General features: G+C 45.6%; 2 protein-coding genes across 7 annotated transcripts in view; one reads left to right on the forward strand and one right to left on the reverse strand.

Annotated features, from left to right (window-relative positions):
• LOC133349722 (rho GTPase-activating protein 9-like) overlaps window positions 1-11852 on the forward strand; it is a 45459-nt gene extending 33607 nt beyond the window's left edge. For both annotated transcript variants that reach the window (XM_061563411.1, XM_061563412.1), the window contains 8 exons: window positions 745-843; window positions 1499-1688; window positions 3333-3428; window positions 4266-4364; window positions 4997-5074; window positions 6912-7046; window positions 9918-10023; window positions 10587-11852. In XM_061563411.1, the coding sequence (XP_061419395.1) occupies window positions 745-843; window positions 1499-1688; window positions 3333-3428; window positions 4266-4364; window positions 4997-5074; window positions 6912-7046; window positions 9918-10023; window positions 10587-10764 (981 nt within the window). In that variant the 3' untranslated portion in view covers window positions 10765-11852. The remainder of the gene's footprint in view (window positions 1-744; window positions 844-1498; window positions 1689-3332; window positions 3429-4265; window positions 4365-4996; window positions 5075-6911; window positions 7047-9917; window positions 10024-10586) is intronic.
• A 1123-nt stretch (window positions 11853-12975) lies between these two features.
• The window catches only part of GTDC1 (glycosyltransferase like domain containing 1), a 28576-nt gene continuing 26798 nt past the window's right edge, over window positions 12976-14753 (reverse strand). For 4 of the 5 annotated variants that reach the window (XR_009755980.1, XM_061563413.1, XM_061563414.1 and 1 more), the window contains one exon: window positions 13509-14591. Coding sequence is in view for 4 of the 5 variants with exons in the window: in XM_061563413.1 (XP_061419397.1) it covers window positions 14472-14591 (120 nt within the window). In the remaining variant the exon portion in view is untranslated. Of the gene's footprint in view, window positions 14592-14753 lie in introns of all 5 variants that reach the window. The other variant, XM_061563416.1, reaches the window with a different exon arrangement.

A 14753-nucleotide genomic window follows, 5' to 3' on the forward strand; every position in this document is an offset into this window, starting at 1 on the left:
GATTAACACCAACCTCATTGTTCATTGAGAAAGAAGTCACTTTGAATTAACTCTCACTTCCCTAAAACACAAGTTGCAGGGATTCTTGGGAAACTCCCTGCCTCCCCACACATCGTCCAGCAGTACAAGGCATTTACATCTTGTGTGATTGTAACACTTGCCCATATCGATGGAGTTCAAGCGACTGCTTTTAAATTGCAAACATTTTCCTTGCGGCGTTGAGCTTGGTGCTCAGGGTGTTTTAAATTAACTAATAATATCAGCCTTGGTGGGGCACTGGAATAGTGTCCCGGATAGTTTAAGGACCGTTGATGAGATTTGTATTTTATTTATTTATAGATTAAAAAAAAATAGTATATAGGTTTCGATTTAAAGCTTTCGTGACTGCAGGGATTCATATTCTTGGTTCTTTCGGTTAAGTCACGTAGAAGGGAAATAGTATATATGTTTTATATCAATATTATTTTATTATTTCCCTTCTACGTCACTTTACCGAAAGAACCAAGAATATAGTATATATGTTGTTTGTATGTCAATTGTGATTCTTAAATATATTATTGTTAATTTTGATGTTAGGTTACTCACACTTCGTCTGTGCTCTTCAGTTGCCTGGGTGAATAGTGGGCTCGGTTTTATCCAGATCTTGGCCAGCTGGCGCAAATTCTTTTTGACAAATTAGTGAATGAAAGAAAATTGTGCGTGAAGGTGAGATGTTCAAGGTAATTCTCCTGTTTCCACCTGCAGCTCACAGTGTCTGGAGCCAACGAATTCCTCCTCCAGTCCGACAACGACCACACGATGCAGGAGTGGTACCAGTCCATCCGATCCCTGATCGCCAGGCTGGTACGTCAGGACTTCTTCAAACACTTTCCCCATCCTGTTCTGTCGCTGATCATTTGTAATATCACAGTGAGCATTAAAAATACCATACCTGCTTGGATGGCGGAGGTGGGGAGTGTAGACATGGGAGCATAGAAGCACAGTACAACGATGGATTGTTTGCGCTGCTCCCTGCTGTGCGACCTATGTGACAACCTGTGCACGGTGGTATTCTATCCAAGCATTGTCCAGGCTCAAACCTGCTTAAGCTACCGAGATCCAATGCGATGGAGCGTGTTCCAGGTGATTCGGTCATAAGCAGTCCGTCAAAGGCAGAAGAACCTGGACATTAACCAGGGGATAGAGAGTTATCATCACTGTCGACCATCCGTTCTAACGATCGTAATTAACCATAGATTTTTTTTTGGGGGGTTAGATTGTGTAAATATAAATGTGTCGTTAATTGTAAATGTCGTGGGTTTTATTCTCCAACACATCGGTGTGCTGAATGTTTTGTTTACGTGACAAACCTGACTAATTGGCTGTGCCGTCTGGTGGTGGCGGTTCTAACGACGCATATTTACGTCATCTAACCCAAAAAAAACCCTCTTAGATGGATAATATTGGTAGCGGAAGCCTACTACGTGTTGAACTGATTGTAATTCAACTTCCAATGCAGGATAAAGACACGCCGGTGCCAACCCCTGAAGAGCAGCGGAGGGGAATCCCGAAGCCGGGTGCGGCGCCGGCGTCGTCCTCTGCCCCCGGAGCCAGCACGCCCGACGATGGAGACGTCAGCGGAGACGACGAGCCGTACGAACCGAGCTTGAGAGACAAGAAGGATCAGCGAGACTCCCGCAAGGGCCATGGTGAGACCGGCCGGACGCACGCCCGCGACCGCCGACTGCGGTTCCCCCGCTTGCTGCGCGATCGCTCGTTTGTGAAACTCGGGAGAGTCTGCGTCGTTTGTACGTGTGCGTGTTGTTGAGCCTCTGTCGCACAATACGTAGCCGACCGCGCTAATCGGAGGTGCCGTTGTGCCAGTGTGATCAAGAGCCCAAAAATAGCAAGCGAGGTACATTCCGAGATGGAGATGTGGTGGAAAGTCGAAAGTTTAACCCAACGTGGATTCGTCTTTTAATGATCAGTTCCGATGCACTACCGTTCGAGATTATAACATGAAAATCGGCCCACATTCGTCAACAACACTGTGGCCTTAAAGGGAAAATGTAGGCGACGTTCTCGGCAATGGACCTTCTGCATAGCACATACCTCGTTATGGCACGTAACACGTGTGGTAGGAAGAAGGCCATTGCCCGAAACGTTGCCTATCATGTATATTTTAACTTTGAGGCAGTGTTGTTGATGAATGAGTTTTTTTGTTATTTGCAGCCTGTTAAAAGACAACGATCCCCCAAATAGCCTTGACAGACTCGTGGGGCATGCGGGGATAGCGTGGCCAACACCCCGCCCAGCCGCCTTTGTCTCATTTGCGTGGTGTGGGGTGGTGTAGCGTAGTGTGGCGTGGTGCGATGTTTACATGCCGTACCAAGTACTCGTTTATGGCTGCGACGACCTAGTGGAGACCCAGGACCAGTTGGTACATCACTTGCCACTGACGTTAGCCATGGTCCGAATATGAACGCTTGTAATATTGATAGTGCGGTGCATTAACCACTGCACCACCACTCTCCATACAAAGATCCCATCTGTGTAGCCATAACAGAGCCTTGGGGCAAGTGCTGTTAGCGAGCGCCTGTCAATGCCGGCACGACACGAGAAGGTGGGTGGCCAGCACCACGGCTGGCGAGGCTGAGTCGACCTGGGGGGGGGGGGGGGTTTAGGAGTGGGGCGGGCCCAGGATCGGTTCAGATGGTCAACGGAAATCGAGCTCGGGTTACTGGGTTCATCGGGCAGTGCGCGAACCACTGCGCCTCTTGTCAAATAATTTGTTCGGGATTATAGCGCCCTCCACTGATCATTCTACAAAAAAGCACTTGCAGGGTACAGTTACATTTCCTCCGTTATATTTGCAGTTGGACTTTAAAACACCCTGTGTACCCCTGCTGTGTAACTTCACCAGTCCCATGAAAATATGCTTCCCAGTACTCGTAAAGATTCACGTGTAAGTTGAGCTGTTTTACAAAGATTGTGCAGAAACTGCATCTGTTTTTGTTTTCATTGTCGGGTAAGGTGCTATTATTATTATTGTTCTTATTAAGGCATTGCACGTCACATTTCAAGTTAAAAGCTTTGCTTTGCTGGCCAAACGTTAGATCACGGTTGTGCAATCGACTTGTGTTTTAAAATTAATGATAATAAATCACCTTACTACGATGATGACGTGTCACAGGTGAAGATCAATTCAAATTGTGCTAATTGCTTTTCAGTGGCCAGATAAAATTAAAATATGCTGTACAATTTTAGTTCTTTTAACAGTGGATGATTCTGTTACAGATACCCTGTGTCCTGAGCACATGAATATTCTAATGACATTAATGTTCTGATTACAGCCAATGAGATATCTGATAAGAAGAGGAGCCGCTTAAGAAAGTTAATCACACGGCGACCCACTCTGCAGACACTCAAAGACAAAGGCTACATTAAAGGTATTTTCCTTTTCGCACCGTACGTAGCCAAACGTGCTATTCCAAGGTGCGGGAAAGGACAACAACCTGAACGCGAAAAGCAGTTATAAAGAAATTAGTTTTTCAATCTATATATAAAACTGCATAAATCCAGTGGCTTCCTAATATCGGAAGGAAGAGCATTCCAGACGGCCGCAGAAGTGCATCTCAAAGCGCTCGACGCAGTGACCGTTTTTGTTGGCTCGCCAAATGCCGCTGATGGCTTAACATCATCATTTTCAGCCATGATCAACCCACTGCTGGATGAAGGCCTCCCTACGCTACAACCACCTCTCATGGTTCTGCGATGAAACATTCCACGTAGCACCCGCACGCGAGATTATTCCATCGCTCCATCTCCTCGGTGGAAGATGCTCATGGACACGTTCCATCCGTTGGCTGCCACTTTATCACAATTATATAGTTCACCGTGCTGGTCAGTGCGAAATTAGTGAAGGTTGAGGGAGTCCAGAACAAGTTCAGATGTCACTCGACGCTCAATGTTAGCTGTGGCAGGGGATCCAACTCAGGTCGCACCCCTGATGAGCACGGTTGGCAGATCCTAGCACGTCCGAGTTGGCTTTCATTCAGCTTGTCTGAGACGGATACATGGGTACAACTTTTCTCCTTCCATCTTCATCTCTTCATTTGTTAACCCAACCCAGTCTTGTGACCTCCACCCCCTCGATCCATCTTGCCATTCTCACTTCTGCGGTGCACAACATCTGCTCCACCCTGGTTTGTAACCCCCTACGGCCCATTGGGCAGTGGAGTTTATTAAGCCCATTCTCATCCCGTCGATCGATCGTGTGTTTGCAGAGCAAGTGTTTGGCTGTCCCCTGGCGTGTTTGTGCGAACGGGAGAACTCCATGGTGCCGTTATTCGTGAGGATGTGCATCGAGGCCATTGAGAGACGAGGTGAGTCGCTCTGGAGAGGAGTGTGGTCTTTTGTGCACAAGCACAGCCATGTTTTTGTTGATCCACTGCTGGATGAGAGCCTGTTCATGCCATGCGAGTCGTGGCAGTGTTATTGGGCTATATTTCACCATGCTGGTCCAGGTCGATTTGAGCATAGACCCAAGATACAAGTTGCGGCATAACAATAATAATTGTCGTCGATTAAATTATTTTCTTTCATCGTGGTAAATGTACAGTAGCACCTCCGATGGCTGAAGAGGTTACATTGCATACAATATCTACACACGTGCACAATCCACTGCTGGATGAAGGCCTATCCCCTCCGTGTGAGTAATCTAGGTGTTTAAAACCGTACTTCATCATGCTGATGAGTGCAGATTGCGAGTGGCAGAACTACTGATATCGATATCACTCGCCATTGATGTTTAGCCATGGATTACCAGCTGCACCACCACATTATGTAAACATTGCCTGTCACTTTACCAACGATTTCTGTCCAGTTTACTGAATGGTACAAATGATTCCGAGTTAAGACGTCGAAAAAGCAGTATCAACTAACAGAACTAATGAAAACTGTGTGCTTTCTCTGAAGTGACGAATATCACTTGCTATGTTTGTACTGCCATTGTTAGGGTTGGAGATTGACGGTGTGTACAGAGTGAGTGGGAACCAGGCCACGATACAGAAACTGCGCATCATGGTGGATCATGGTAGGTATCAGCACTGGTCAGCATTATCATTTCTAACCAACCTTGATTAATTTATGAATTCTTCACACATAGTCAGCGAATGACTGTTGTGCCAAACGTGCGACCTCTTGCGGTCAGTGTTCGCGAAAACTGCTCTTGGCTGCCATACACCGGCGTCTCGAGTGATTTGTGTGATCCATGGATGACGGTGGGTGGGGGGAGGGGGGGCGACCACGGGGGCGGCACGAATCTTTTGAGCGTCATGGTTCTCACTTCGAACGTCAGCCGCCAACTGAAGTGCACAATTTCAACCACCTTCGTATTTAAATAAAGCTACCGTGGTGGACTGCTGTGATGGTCACGGCTGCTATGAAATTACATGAAAACTAACGAACACATTTGGGGGATTCCTTTAACTCCTTATAATCACGTAATTTTTTCTGTCTACGTGGCTTTACCGAAAGACCCAAAGAATAATAAAAATATAATTCATTTGTTTTGGTATCGCTTTAAACAACACGTGCACGAGAGGATTAAACTCGGTGCCAAGCTCTAGTGCGCACAGCCTTCACTTTACATGTGGGCAGTTGCCAAGCCTTTGTTTAACAAACACACACACACACTAAATACCACCTTTAAAGTTTAACAATAAACCGTTAGCGTGGAACCCATTATGCATATAACGATTCGACAGCCTGAGAATTAATTTGTCTCAACCCAGGGCCACTGCTCGATTCGAGTTTTGATTTCAACAAAAAAAAAGTAGTTTAGAATTTGCCTCTCTTCACCGCAGGAGGCCCATCGTCATCCTCTGCAGTCATGAACCTGACTCCCGTGCTTGGCACGCCAGAAGCTGATGTAAAACAAGGTCATGGTCACGATTCCAGGATCATATTTTGTCACGCGGTGGTTAACGTGCCGTTGGCATGGCCCCCAGCGGTAGCGCGTTCAAATCCAGCGGGCCACCCTTATTAATCCTGCGTTGTGTGTATTCACCGTAATAATGCTACTCGCAGTCCGCTTCACAGTGGACGTTAAAGATTCTCCCCAACGTCATTCGAAGGGTTAGGCCCATTGTGTGCCCAGCATCAGGGATCAGGGTCCAAATTTGCTAACGTTTGAAAAAACACCTGCAAAGGAATTATACATAGCATACATAGCAACCATCGTGCCTTCTTGGAAGACTAATGCGCCTTATCGCTTCTGGTCACAGAGTTCTCACCTGGTGAAACAAAATAAACATCGTGGTGAATGTGCCTGTAGTGACTGCAGGGATACACAAAAACAATGACACGTCCAAATGTAAATTAATTAAATCTCTCGCGCACAATTAGATGAATTGTCCGATTAACCAACATAAAATCACCAAGGCAGGAACAGACAACTGTCATAGAAACAAACGAGAGAAACTATATTCCCCCAGGCTTACTTAAACTAAACTAAACTTTTTGATTATTTTAAACTATTACATTTTATCATGTGAGGCCCACTGAGCTATATAGCTCGTATTCAGATGCAGCCTTGGCTACAAATGATAGCTCAACGAAGTGGCTTATCACGTGCAAATTGATAGCAGTAGCCAAATGCTCTGAACGCGTGTTGATTCTAAATGTGGAGGGAAAAACCGCGGGACCCGGTGAAAAATCCACGTGACCACAGGGCGAGAGACATGAAAACTCCAAATTCGAGGTGTTAGGATCTGGATCAAATCCACGACCTCCTGGTATACCAGGCGAGGTATTTAAACGCACGTTGATTTTACTCGTATTGCTGTTCTGCTTTTGAATGCCCAGTAAAGTCCCCCCCCCCTCCCCACGCCACCAACTAATTAGTCTCCCATTTCTCCACCCTCTCGCAGACGAGCACGTGGACCTGGACGACAGCCAATGGGAGGACATCAACGTTATCACGGGCGCTCTCAAGCTCTTCTTCCGCGAACTTCCCGAGCCACTCGTCCCCTACATCTTCTTTGAACAGTTCATCGCCGCCATAAGTAAGCTGCCGTTTCTATAATAATCGTGCCACTCCACGGTGAATGTAGGTTTGGGTGGGGGGGGGTGCTGGGACGGTGTAACGTGGGCGAGTCGACGGAAAATCTGGGGAAAAACCACAGATTTGGTTTTTCCCCAACTCTGTGCACGTTGTTATAGTGTGAAATTGTTGTTTTTTCCCCCATGCAGAAGGATTCAATGGTGGGCATTGTAACTGCATTAAAATAATACCCTTCCGATGTTACGATGTCAGGAAGCCACTGGAGCTATATGCACTTTTATATTTAGATTGACAACCGATTCGTTGAACTATTTTTTTTGGTGTTTAGTTTGTTGTCTTTCCCCCGCACCTGATCGTAAATGCGAATCCATGTTCGATAAAACTTTCGACTTTCCACTGCATTTCTATCTCGCAGTGGGGAATGCTGTTTTTGGGCTCTTGCTCACTGGCTCACCGGATGGTGAGCTATGTATGGTGCAAAAGAAGTTCAAGATACATATGCACAAAACTCCTTTTTATCGGTGACGAAGTGGGCAGATCTCATCGTTGCAGATAGGCAAATTGTAGATACGTTTTCTTTTTATTATCCACAGGAATTAGCTTTATTATTATCTGTGACTTCCAATAATCGCACATAAGAGGGTGCATTTGAGCGAGCGGTACAGTGTAGTGTAGTGTGCTTACTATATCTCCAGCTGCTTGCGGAGATGACATTTTAAACCTCGTCGAACATCTTCCTTTTCTATCACCAACTTCATCGTCGTCATCATAATCTTGAAAAACGTTTTAGCTGATGAATTAACACTTACCGAGCCCAATCCATTGAAAGCACCTTTGACAGTCGTATTGATATCCTTAAGCACCTCCGCAGTAATGTGCACGCTGCCATTGACCCACACTCTTAGTAATTCCCACTTTTTGGGTCATTTTATAATTTTGGCAGATTTGGGTCACGAGGTCCCAGACACGCGTGAATAATAGGCCGCAATTGCAGTGATATCATAGATCCTTTTAACGTTCACCTCTGAGCAGAAAGGTGCGCCGTGGTGTACAAGGCATTGGCCATGCGAGGGTGGAATTTAAACCTTTGAGCCTTCGCAATATGCTTAATTGTCAAACGTGCTAACGAATTGGGCTGTCTGCTGCCCCCCCTCCCCCCCGTGTACAGCATGAATCAGTTTCGTTTAGTGTTCAAGGGCGCCAGACCTTGTCTTCGTGGGAGCTGCACTGTACTATCAGGCTGGGTCCTGGGGGCTATCTGCTGTGTTTGGAGTGCGCGTGTGCGCGTGCGTTTTGATGTGTGGAGAGTGGGGGAGCGGTAGTGCGCCATGGTGGTGAAATGTTAACTACCTCGCCTGGTATTCAGGAGGTTGTGAGTTCGATTCCGATGCTGACACCTGCTGTGTATTTGCACTTTGCATGTCTCTCTCACCGTGGTTGCGTGGGTTTTCTCCGGGTTTGCCCTCCACATTTAGAATCAATGTGCGTTTAGATTATTTGGCTGCTACAAATTTCCACATGATAAGCCACTTTGTTGAGCTATCATTTAAGGTCAGGTCGCATTTGAAACATAGCTACATAGGTCAGTGGGCCTTACCTCGTATAATAAAAAGTTGTTTTGCAATACGTTTTTTAACCCAGCTACCCGAGTTCGAATCCCAGTCCTGGCCTCCCCCCTAGGTCGACTCAGCCTGAAATTATCACCAGTGCAGTGTGTAAATATTTTTGCTAGGGAGACCAAGGTTAGAGTGCTAGCCACCCACCCCCTCGTGTGCCGTGTCAGCCTTTACAGGTGCTCGCTAACAGCACTTGTGCCAAAAGTTTTTTAATGTTATACGGAGGGGGTCTTTGTCTTTGTATGGAGAGTGGTGGTGCAGTGGTTAACACACCGCACTGAATATTACAACACCCGTTCATATCCGGATCATGACTAATGCCAGTGGCAAGTGATATCCGAAACTAGTCCTGGGTCTCCACTAGGTCGATGCAGCCATAAATGGGTACCTGGTACGGCATGTAAACATCAGCACTGAGGAGACAAAGGTGGTTGGGTGGGATGTTGGCCATGCTATATCCCCACATGAGTTGGTCTGGCCTTGATAGGTGCTAACACCATTTACCGTTAGTCTTGGCAGAGGTGGGATATCCACACTTTACTACCATCACATGCAACCTACCGATTGACTGTGGTAAAGCCATTTCCACTGCTGGCTGGATAAAGGTGGATGAGGTTTTAATAAATTTTGCCATTGTTGTTTCAACTGCTCGACCGGGAGATCGAATGGAACCCGCGACCTCTGGATTGCAAGCCCAGTTGTTTAACCATTACACCACGGCAACATCCAGAGTGAAAAGCCCCGCTCTTTCAGATAACTGATGTGTGGCAGTGCCTCCGTTTTCCCTTCAGGCACCTGCTGTAGGTACAAGCTGCCTTTTACTCTTGTGGGCATTATGGAAAGCGAGGCACACACCTCAGGTCTGGTTTTAAACCACTGCCTTAGCATAGAAGATCACAAGTTGAGATGTTTTTGCTTTGTTGTTGTTGGTGGTGGCTGCTGGGGCATACAACAGCTGTGGGACATTTCTACCAAGTTAATAAGCCACTTTGCTTTGTTGTTTGATCGAACATGAGAGACAATGATCTGCCCCACAACTTGGAATGTCAGTTGGCCCACGGCTCCATATTGATCTCGCCAACATTTCTAAGAAATGGCTGCAAGTAGCATTTTTCTCTCCGGGGTAAATAATTCATGGCTGTTCTGACCAGTAGCTTCCCTTAGTGTATCGAGTGGTCTATGAAGTACGTTAAGCCAAGGCCATTCAGATTTCTCAATGTTCATATTTAAAGCGTGATACATGTTTTGTTTTTCAGAAATCTTCGAATACCATAACCGGGTGAAATGCATGAAGGATCTCATCAATATTCTTCCATTGCCAAACCATAACACCATGAAGTTTCTCATCAGGCACCTAAAGACGTAAGTGTAAACTCCAAGCACCTCCGATTAGCATGGTTGGCTACGTAGGGTGCGAAAAAAGTTCTTAATACATACAAGCTGAAGTGGCTGTTGTATTAATAGCCATGCTTCAAACTGAATTTTTCCTCCAACTCTGAGTTTTGTTTAACACCAGCATATATTTAAATAGTATTTTACTTTATAGTAAAAATTACATCGGCTTATAGATGATAAAAAACTATATCAATTTAAATTAAGATGCAATATTTTATATGATATCATAATTCACGCAAGATGCATTGAAAGTTGACATTGAAGAAGCTGCCATTGTGCGGAGCAGAAACGTAGGACGTTGCCATGAAGAACACGTGGTACAACCCGAAGACACATCGAAGAGATACGCAGCACAGTCTCCCGGACATCTGTGAAAAGAACTCTATAGCTCATCGGATTCCTCCAGTATAAATCTCGCGATTCTGATCCTAACAATCGGCAACGACGCTTTCGCGGTGGTGCGAGGAGACATTTCCCACGCGCCCCCTGCGAGATTTCACCACTGAGACGTTCTCCCCGTGTCTGCACAGGGTGGTGGCGCACGGGGAGAAGAACCGCATGACCATGCAGAACATGGCCATCGTGTTTGCGCCCACGCTGCTGCGGCCCGAGGTGGACCCGGGGAACATGGCCGTGCACATGGTCTATCAGAACCAGATCGTGGATCTCATCCTCGGGGAGTGCGACAACATCTTCGGGACGGACTGAGTGCGAGGCGGCTTGCAAACCCCTCTGGGTCCCCGACGACTGCGCGTGGGGCGAGAGAGAAGCGTCTTCAGCGAGCGCCAGCTTTGCTACAAACAAAATGCGTCAATTCATGAAACATTGGCACGTAAACGTTTTTTTGTTAATGCCTGCGCTGCCTGTGTTAAAAAAATGCAGAAGACTTGAGGATTTAAGGATAAGGGTTTGCTTTTTTAGGGAGCTTCAGCGCTTCAGCAGGCAACTCAAAAGAGACTTGCATTTCATCTCCAACATTTCGCAATGCCCTGCTGCAACCTCGGCAAGGGAAGCCCTCCCGGTGGTAGCTTGTCCCTGTACGGTACTCTGTGTACGCGGCACCGGCCTGCAATCCGCATTTACAGATACATCCTTCTGTGTGTTTTTCACGTGTGTGTATTATAGTAGAGACCGAGTTGCATTGGCGGAGAGCAATGCCGATCGACGTTGATCAGCCCGGTGTACAGAAATCGCCACGTTGTACGCATGAATCACACCAGGGATAAGGAAAAGCATGCAAGCTGACGAGTTTGTATATATTACTGAAATCTTCTAGTGTTCTAGAAGAGTGCCAGCATTCATCCAGTCACATCATTCCTGGTGTGTGTGCGCGTGTGTCGTCGGTTTTGTCTTGCTCTACGATAGTTTCATTTCTATACAGAAGTCTGCATGTTGCACATTTTGCAGATATGCCTGTGACCAAATTCCCCGGAATGTGTGCCTGATCTTGTCAGGTCGATGATAAGCTGAGCAAAGCTTGAGTTTGGGATAATGCTCGGACAAAGTGACCATCACACATGAACCATGCGTTGTAGGACGCTATGGGGCTAGGTTGTGAGCAGAGGGCAGTGCAGCAATATGCACTGCTGTACTGCGCTGTAACGTCTTATGCTTTCACAATCCATACCCCGAGTGGTGAAGTATGGTCAATTAAGCCCCTCCATAGCGGTGGGATTGACAAAAGGGCTGTACATATGCATTAACTGTGCTTAAGGCAATTAGCCTGGGTGGTGTAATGGTGAGTGTGCGGTTCGTTATCATTAGCTTGTAAGTTTTGAGTCCAGGTCAGGGGAGGGTGGGGGGGGAGCGGGGTGGGGGTATGGATAAAATGGTTACCACTGTGGCAAATCGGCAGTGCATGCAAAGATGTATTTATTATTACACTCAAATACAATCATCGAATTGCGCATGGTAAAAATTGTTTATAATGTATGAAAACTCTATGCTAATTTGAGACTTAAACCTAATGAGAATGTACAAACGAGACTTGGTAATGCATAGATGGTCAAAATGAGACGGAAACAATTGATTTATCAAATGAAATCGCGATCCTGAATTGTGGGAAACATTGAATCAAGTTTGGGGGACGATTCATTACATGCCTGGTGTGTTTGTTTTTATACCTCCCAGAGAAATGTTAAACCTGCCATAGCAATATAGCAGATATAACAGAAATATGGCAGGTATAGAAATATGGAATTCTCACCACTGGCTGATGGTTGTCAACAGGAAATGAGTGCTTACTCTTTGCTCATTTGAGTAGAAAACGATGGACAATTCGTGCTAGGTAGGTTTATCCTTTGCTAAGAAGATTCAAAGGTTCGATTAAAAAAAATTCTCAGTATAAGATGTAAAATTATTGACGAAAACAATGCAGGAAAAGTACCAACCTTAAAACGATTGACTTTTGATTAATCAGATTTACAATTCCTTTTTGGAGTTTAGCTTTTTTAAAAGTCTTCATAAAAAGTATATATATAAACGTATTGGAATGTTTATACAGTATTTTGCCATACGTGGTGTTATCCCGCAAATTGCATGTATTTAATACTTTGACCTTTCGGTGGACTAATTTTGTCAGCTAGTGGTCAACGTCACCGGTCACGGACTTCTTTTCGATTGTATATTTTCATTTGCAACTTTTTGTTGTCGTCGCTGAAGCTTGCTGGGGTTTTATGACCAAATCTATGCTTTTGTATCCCGAAGCAAAAACTTTGTACATACTAGACATGAGCGTCAGATTTTCAAGGACAATTTAGATCTTCTTGGTTCTTTCGGTAAAGTCACGTAGAATGGAAATAATAAAATATTAAAAATAAAACACAAAATTATTCTCACGACGTGGGGAAAATAAGCAGGTGGTGTAAATGTGATGCCATTTCCTGTGACGGTATGCATTCTGGGTTATTTGGGAACAATTATTTTCCCCATCAAGTATCTGCACCTGATTTTCGGATTTTGTTGCATCAATTCAAAAATCGGGAGGACATTCAGCACATACAGTGCCCGGGTATCTGTTGCTTAGCGTGCTTGTAATAATTGCTGCAGTATTTTTCTCACAAGACACATTTACAAGAGTTTATTGCGACAGATTAAAAACAAAATACAGTAACTGGAACATTTGTGAAAGACATTTCTTGTACATTGTCTATAACACTGGTTTTTTTTCGTTCACGTTGAAAATGTAAAAGGTGTTAAAACAGAATTCCTGAAATCATTCCTTTTTTCGGTCCTAGGCCATGCGTGTGATTTCTTGGCGTCGTTAACATATTTGAAATTAGCAGTATTTTGCCAGTTTATTAAAGATGTCAACCCAGTCACACTGAAGACTCCTGCGGTGTCTGCTATTTCTATGTTGTACAGCCCTCCTATCTAAACGCTGGCCTGGCTTGGGGTTTAATACTAAACGTGGAACGTGTTGTGCTCGGTTTAAAAAACGTTTCGCTCCCGATGCAAGCATCAATACATTTCGATTCGCATTGTAATAGATTTACATGAACCTTCCAGCCGCTAGAGGCTGCTACATTCAAGATGTAGGAAAATACATTCTTTAATTAATTGATCCTGAAGTGCGACGATTCATTCACATTCCACCCCTGGTGTTTAGCAATGACAATGCAATTTGTAACACAGATGGCCACGACGCTGAGGTCCGGAGCAAAGCCAGCTGAATGAGGTGGGTCCTTTAATAACATGGTGGGGGCCTTTACCTTCTCTGAACCCTGGAATCTGAAGACATTTGAAAATAAAATAAGTTGATCACTTACATCTTCTGGTCAGAAGACGTTACCCAGCCTCCCACAAGGCAATGTGGGAGGGCGTGTGGCACAGCTTGGCACCAGCCATCGTAGAGTGCGGTCGTGTCGCTGCAGTTCTCTGCGGCGCTACGCCTCTGTCTTTAAAAACAACGGTGCTACGCCTCTCTAAATGAAACTCATGCCAACCGCTTGCACGTTCGGAGATTCAGCGGTGAACGGGGGATACCCACCCTGCAACTCGCAGACGTCTCGGAAGGGAAAGGGTTCCGGGTAGGTGTTGACTAAACGCTGCTGCGAATGTGGCAGTGGGATGGCATTCCAGACGCCGGGCGGTGATGGTCCTGGTCCTGGTCCTTGGTATAGAGAGGAGGTTGTGAGTTGAGCTGCGGACAGAACTTGTTGGGCACTTGCACTTTGGAGGCAAGGGTTGCTGGTCCATGTAAAATCGTAAAACTGCCAAGTTTCCAGGAGATTGCAAGTACAGCAAATAGATTATCGCTTCCATCTGTGTAGGGCTTTGTTATGCCCTTGTATGCATGGTTATGTCCAGGCACCCTGGCTAACTGTGGTAGACCAAAAGCCCCTCCTGTGAAAAAGTCTTCAGTGATGTAGAGGCTTTTTTTGGATATTATTATTATTACTAACGCAAACGAAGAGTCACTCCGAGGGGGATGCAGAGTCCACTTGCCGCCCGTCCGTTGCAAGTGCAGCTGGTGCCGTAAGCAGCGACAAGTACCGTGGCCGGAGAGTGACCCAGGAGAAAGGGGTTGTGTCCACCTGTGGCGGAAGGGTCAAGACGACCACATCGTTGGGTTAAGCGTTTGTACTCTTTGGTTTTTTCGGTAATGTCACGTAGGTAATTAAAAAAAAAAAAATTTTATCACGACGTTTCGGAGGCAACACAAGCTTCCGTCTTCAGGTGGAACCATCACAGAAAAA

Source organism: Lethenteron reissneri, chromosome 31 (assembly GCF_015708825.2).
Source record: "Lethenteron reissneri isolate LAM-NWPU_2019-01 chromosome 31, ASM1570882v1, whole genome shotgun sequence".
NCBI lineage: Eukaryota > Metazoa > Chordata > Hyperoartia > Petromyzontiformes > Petromyzontidae > Lethenteron > Lethenteron reissneri.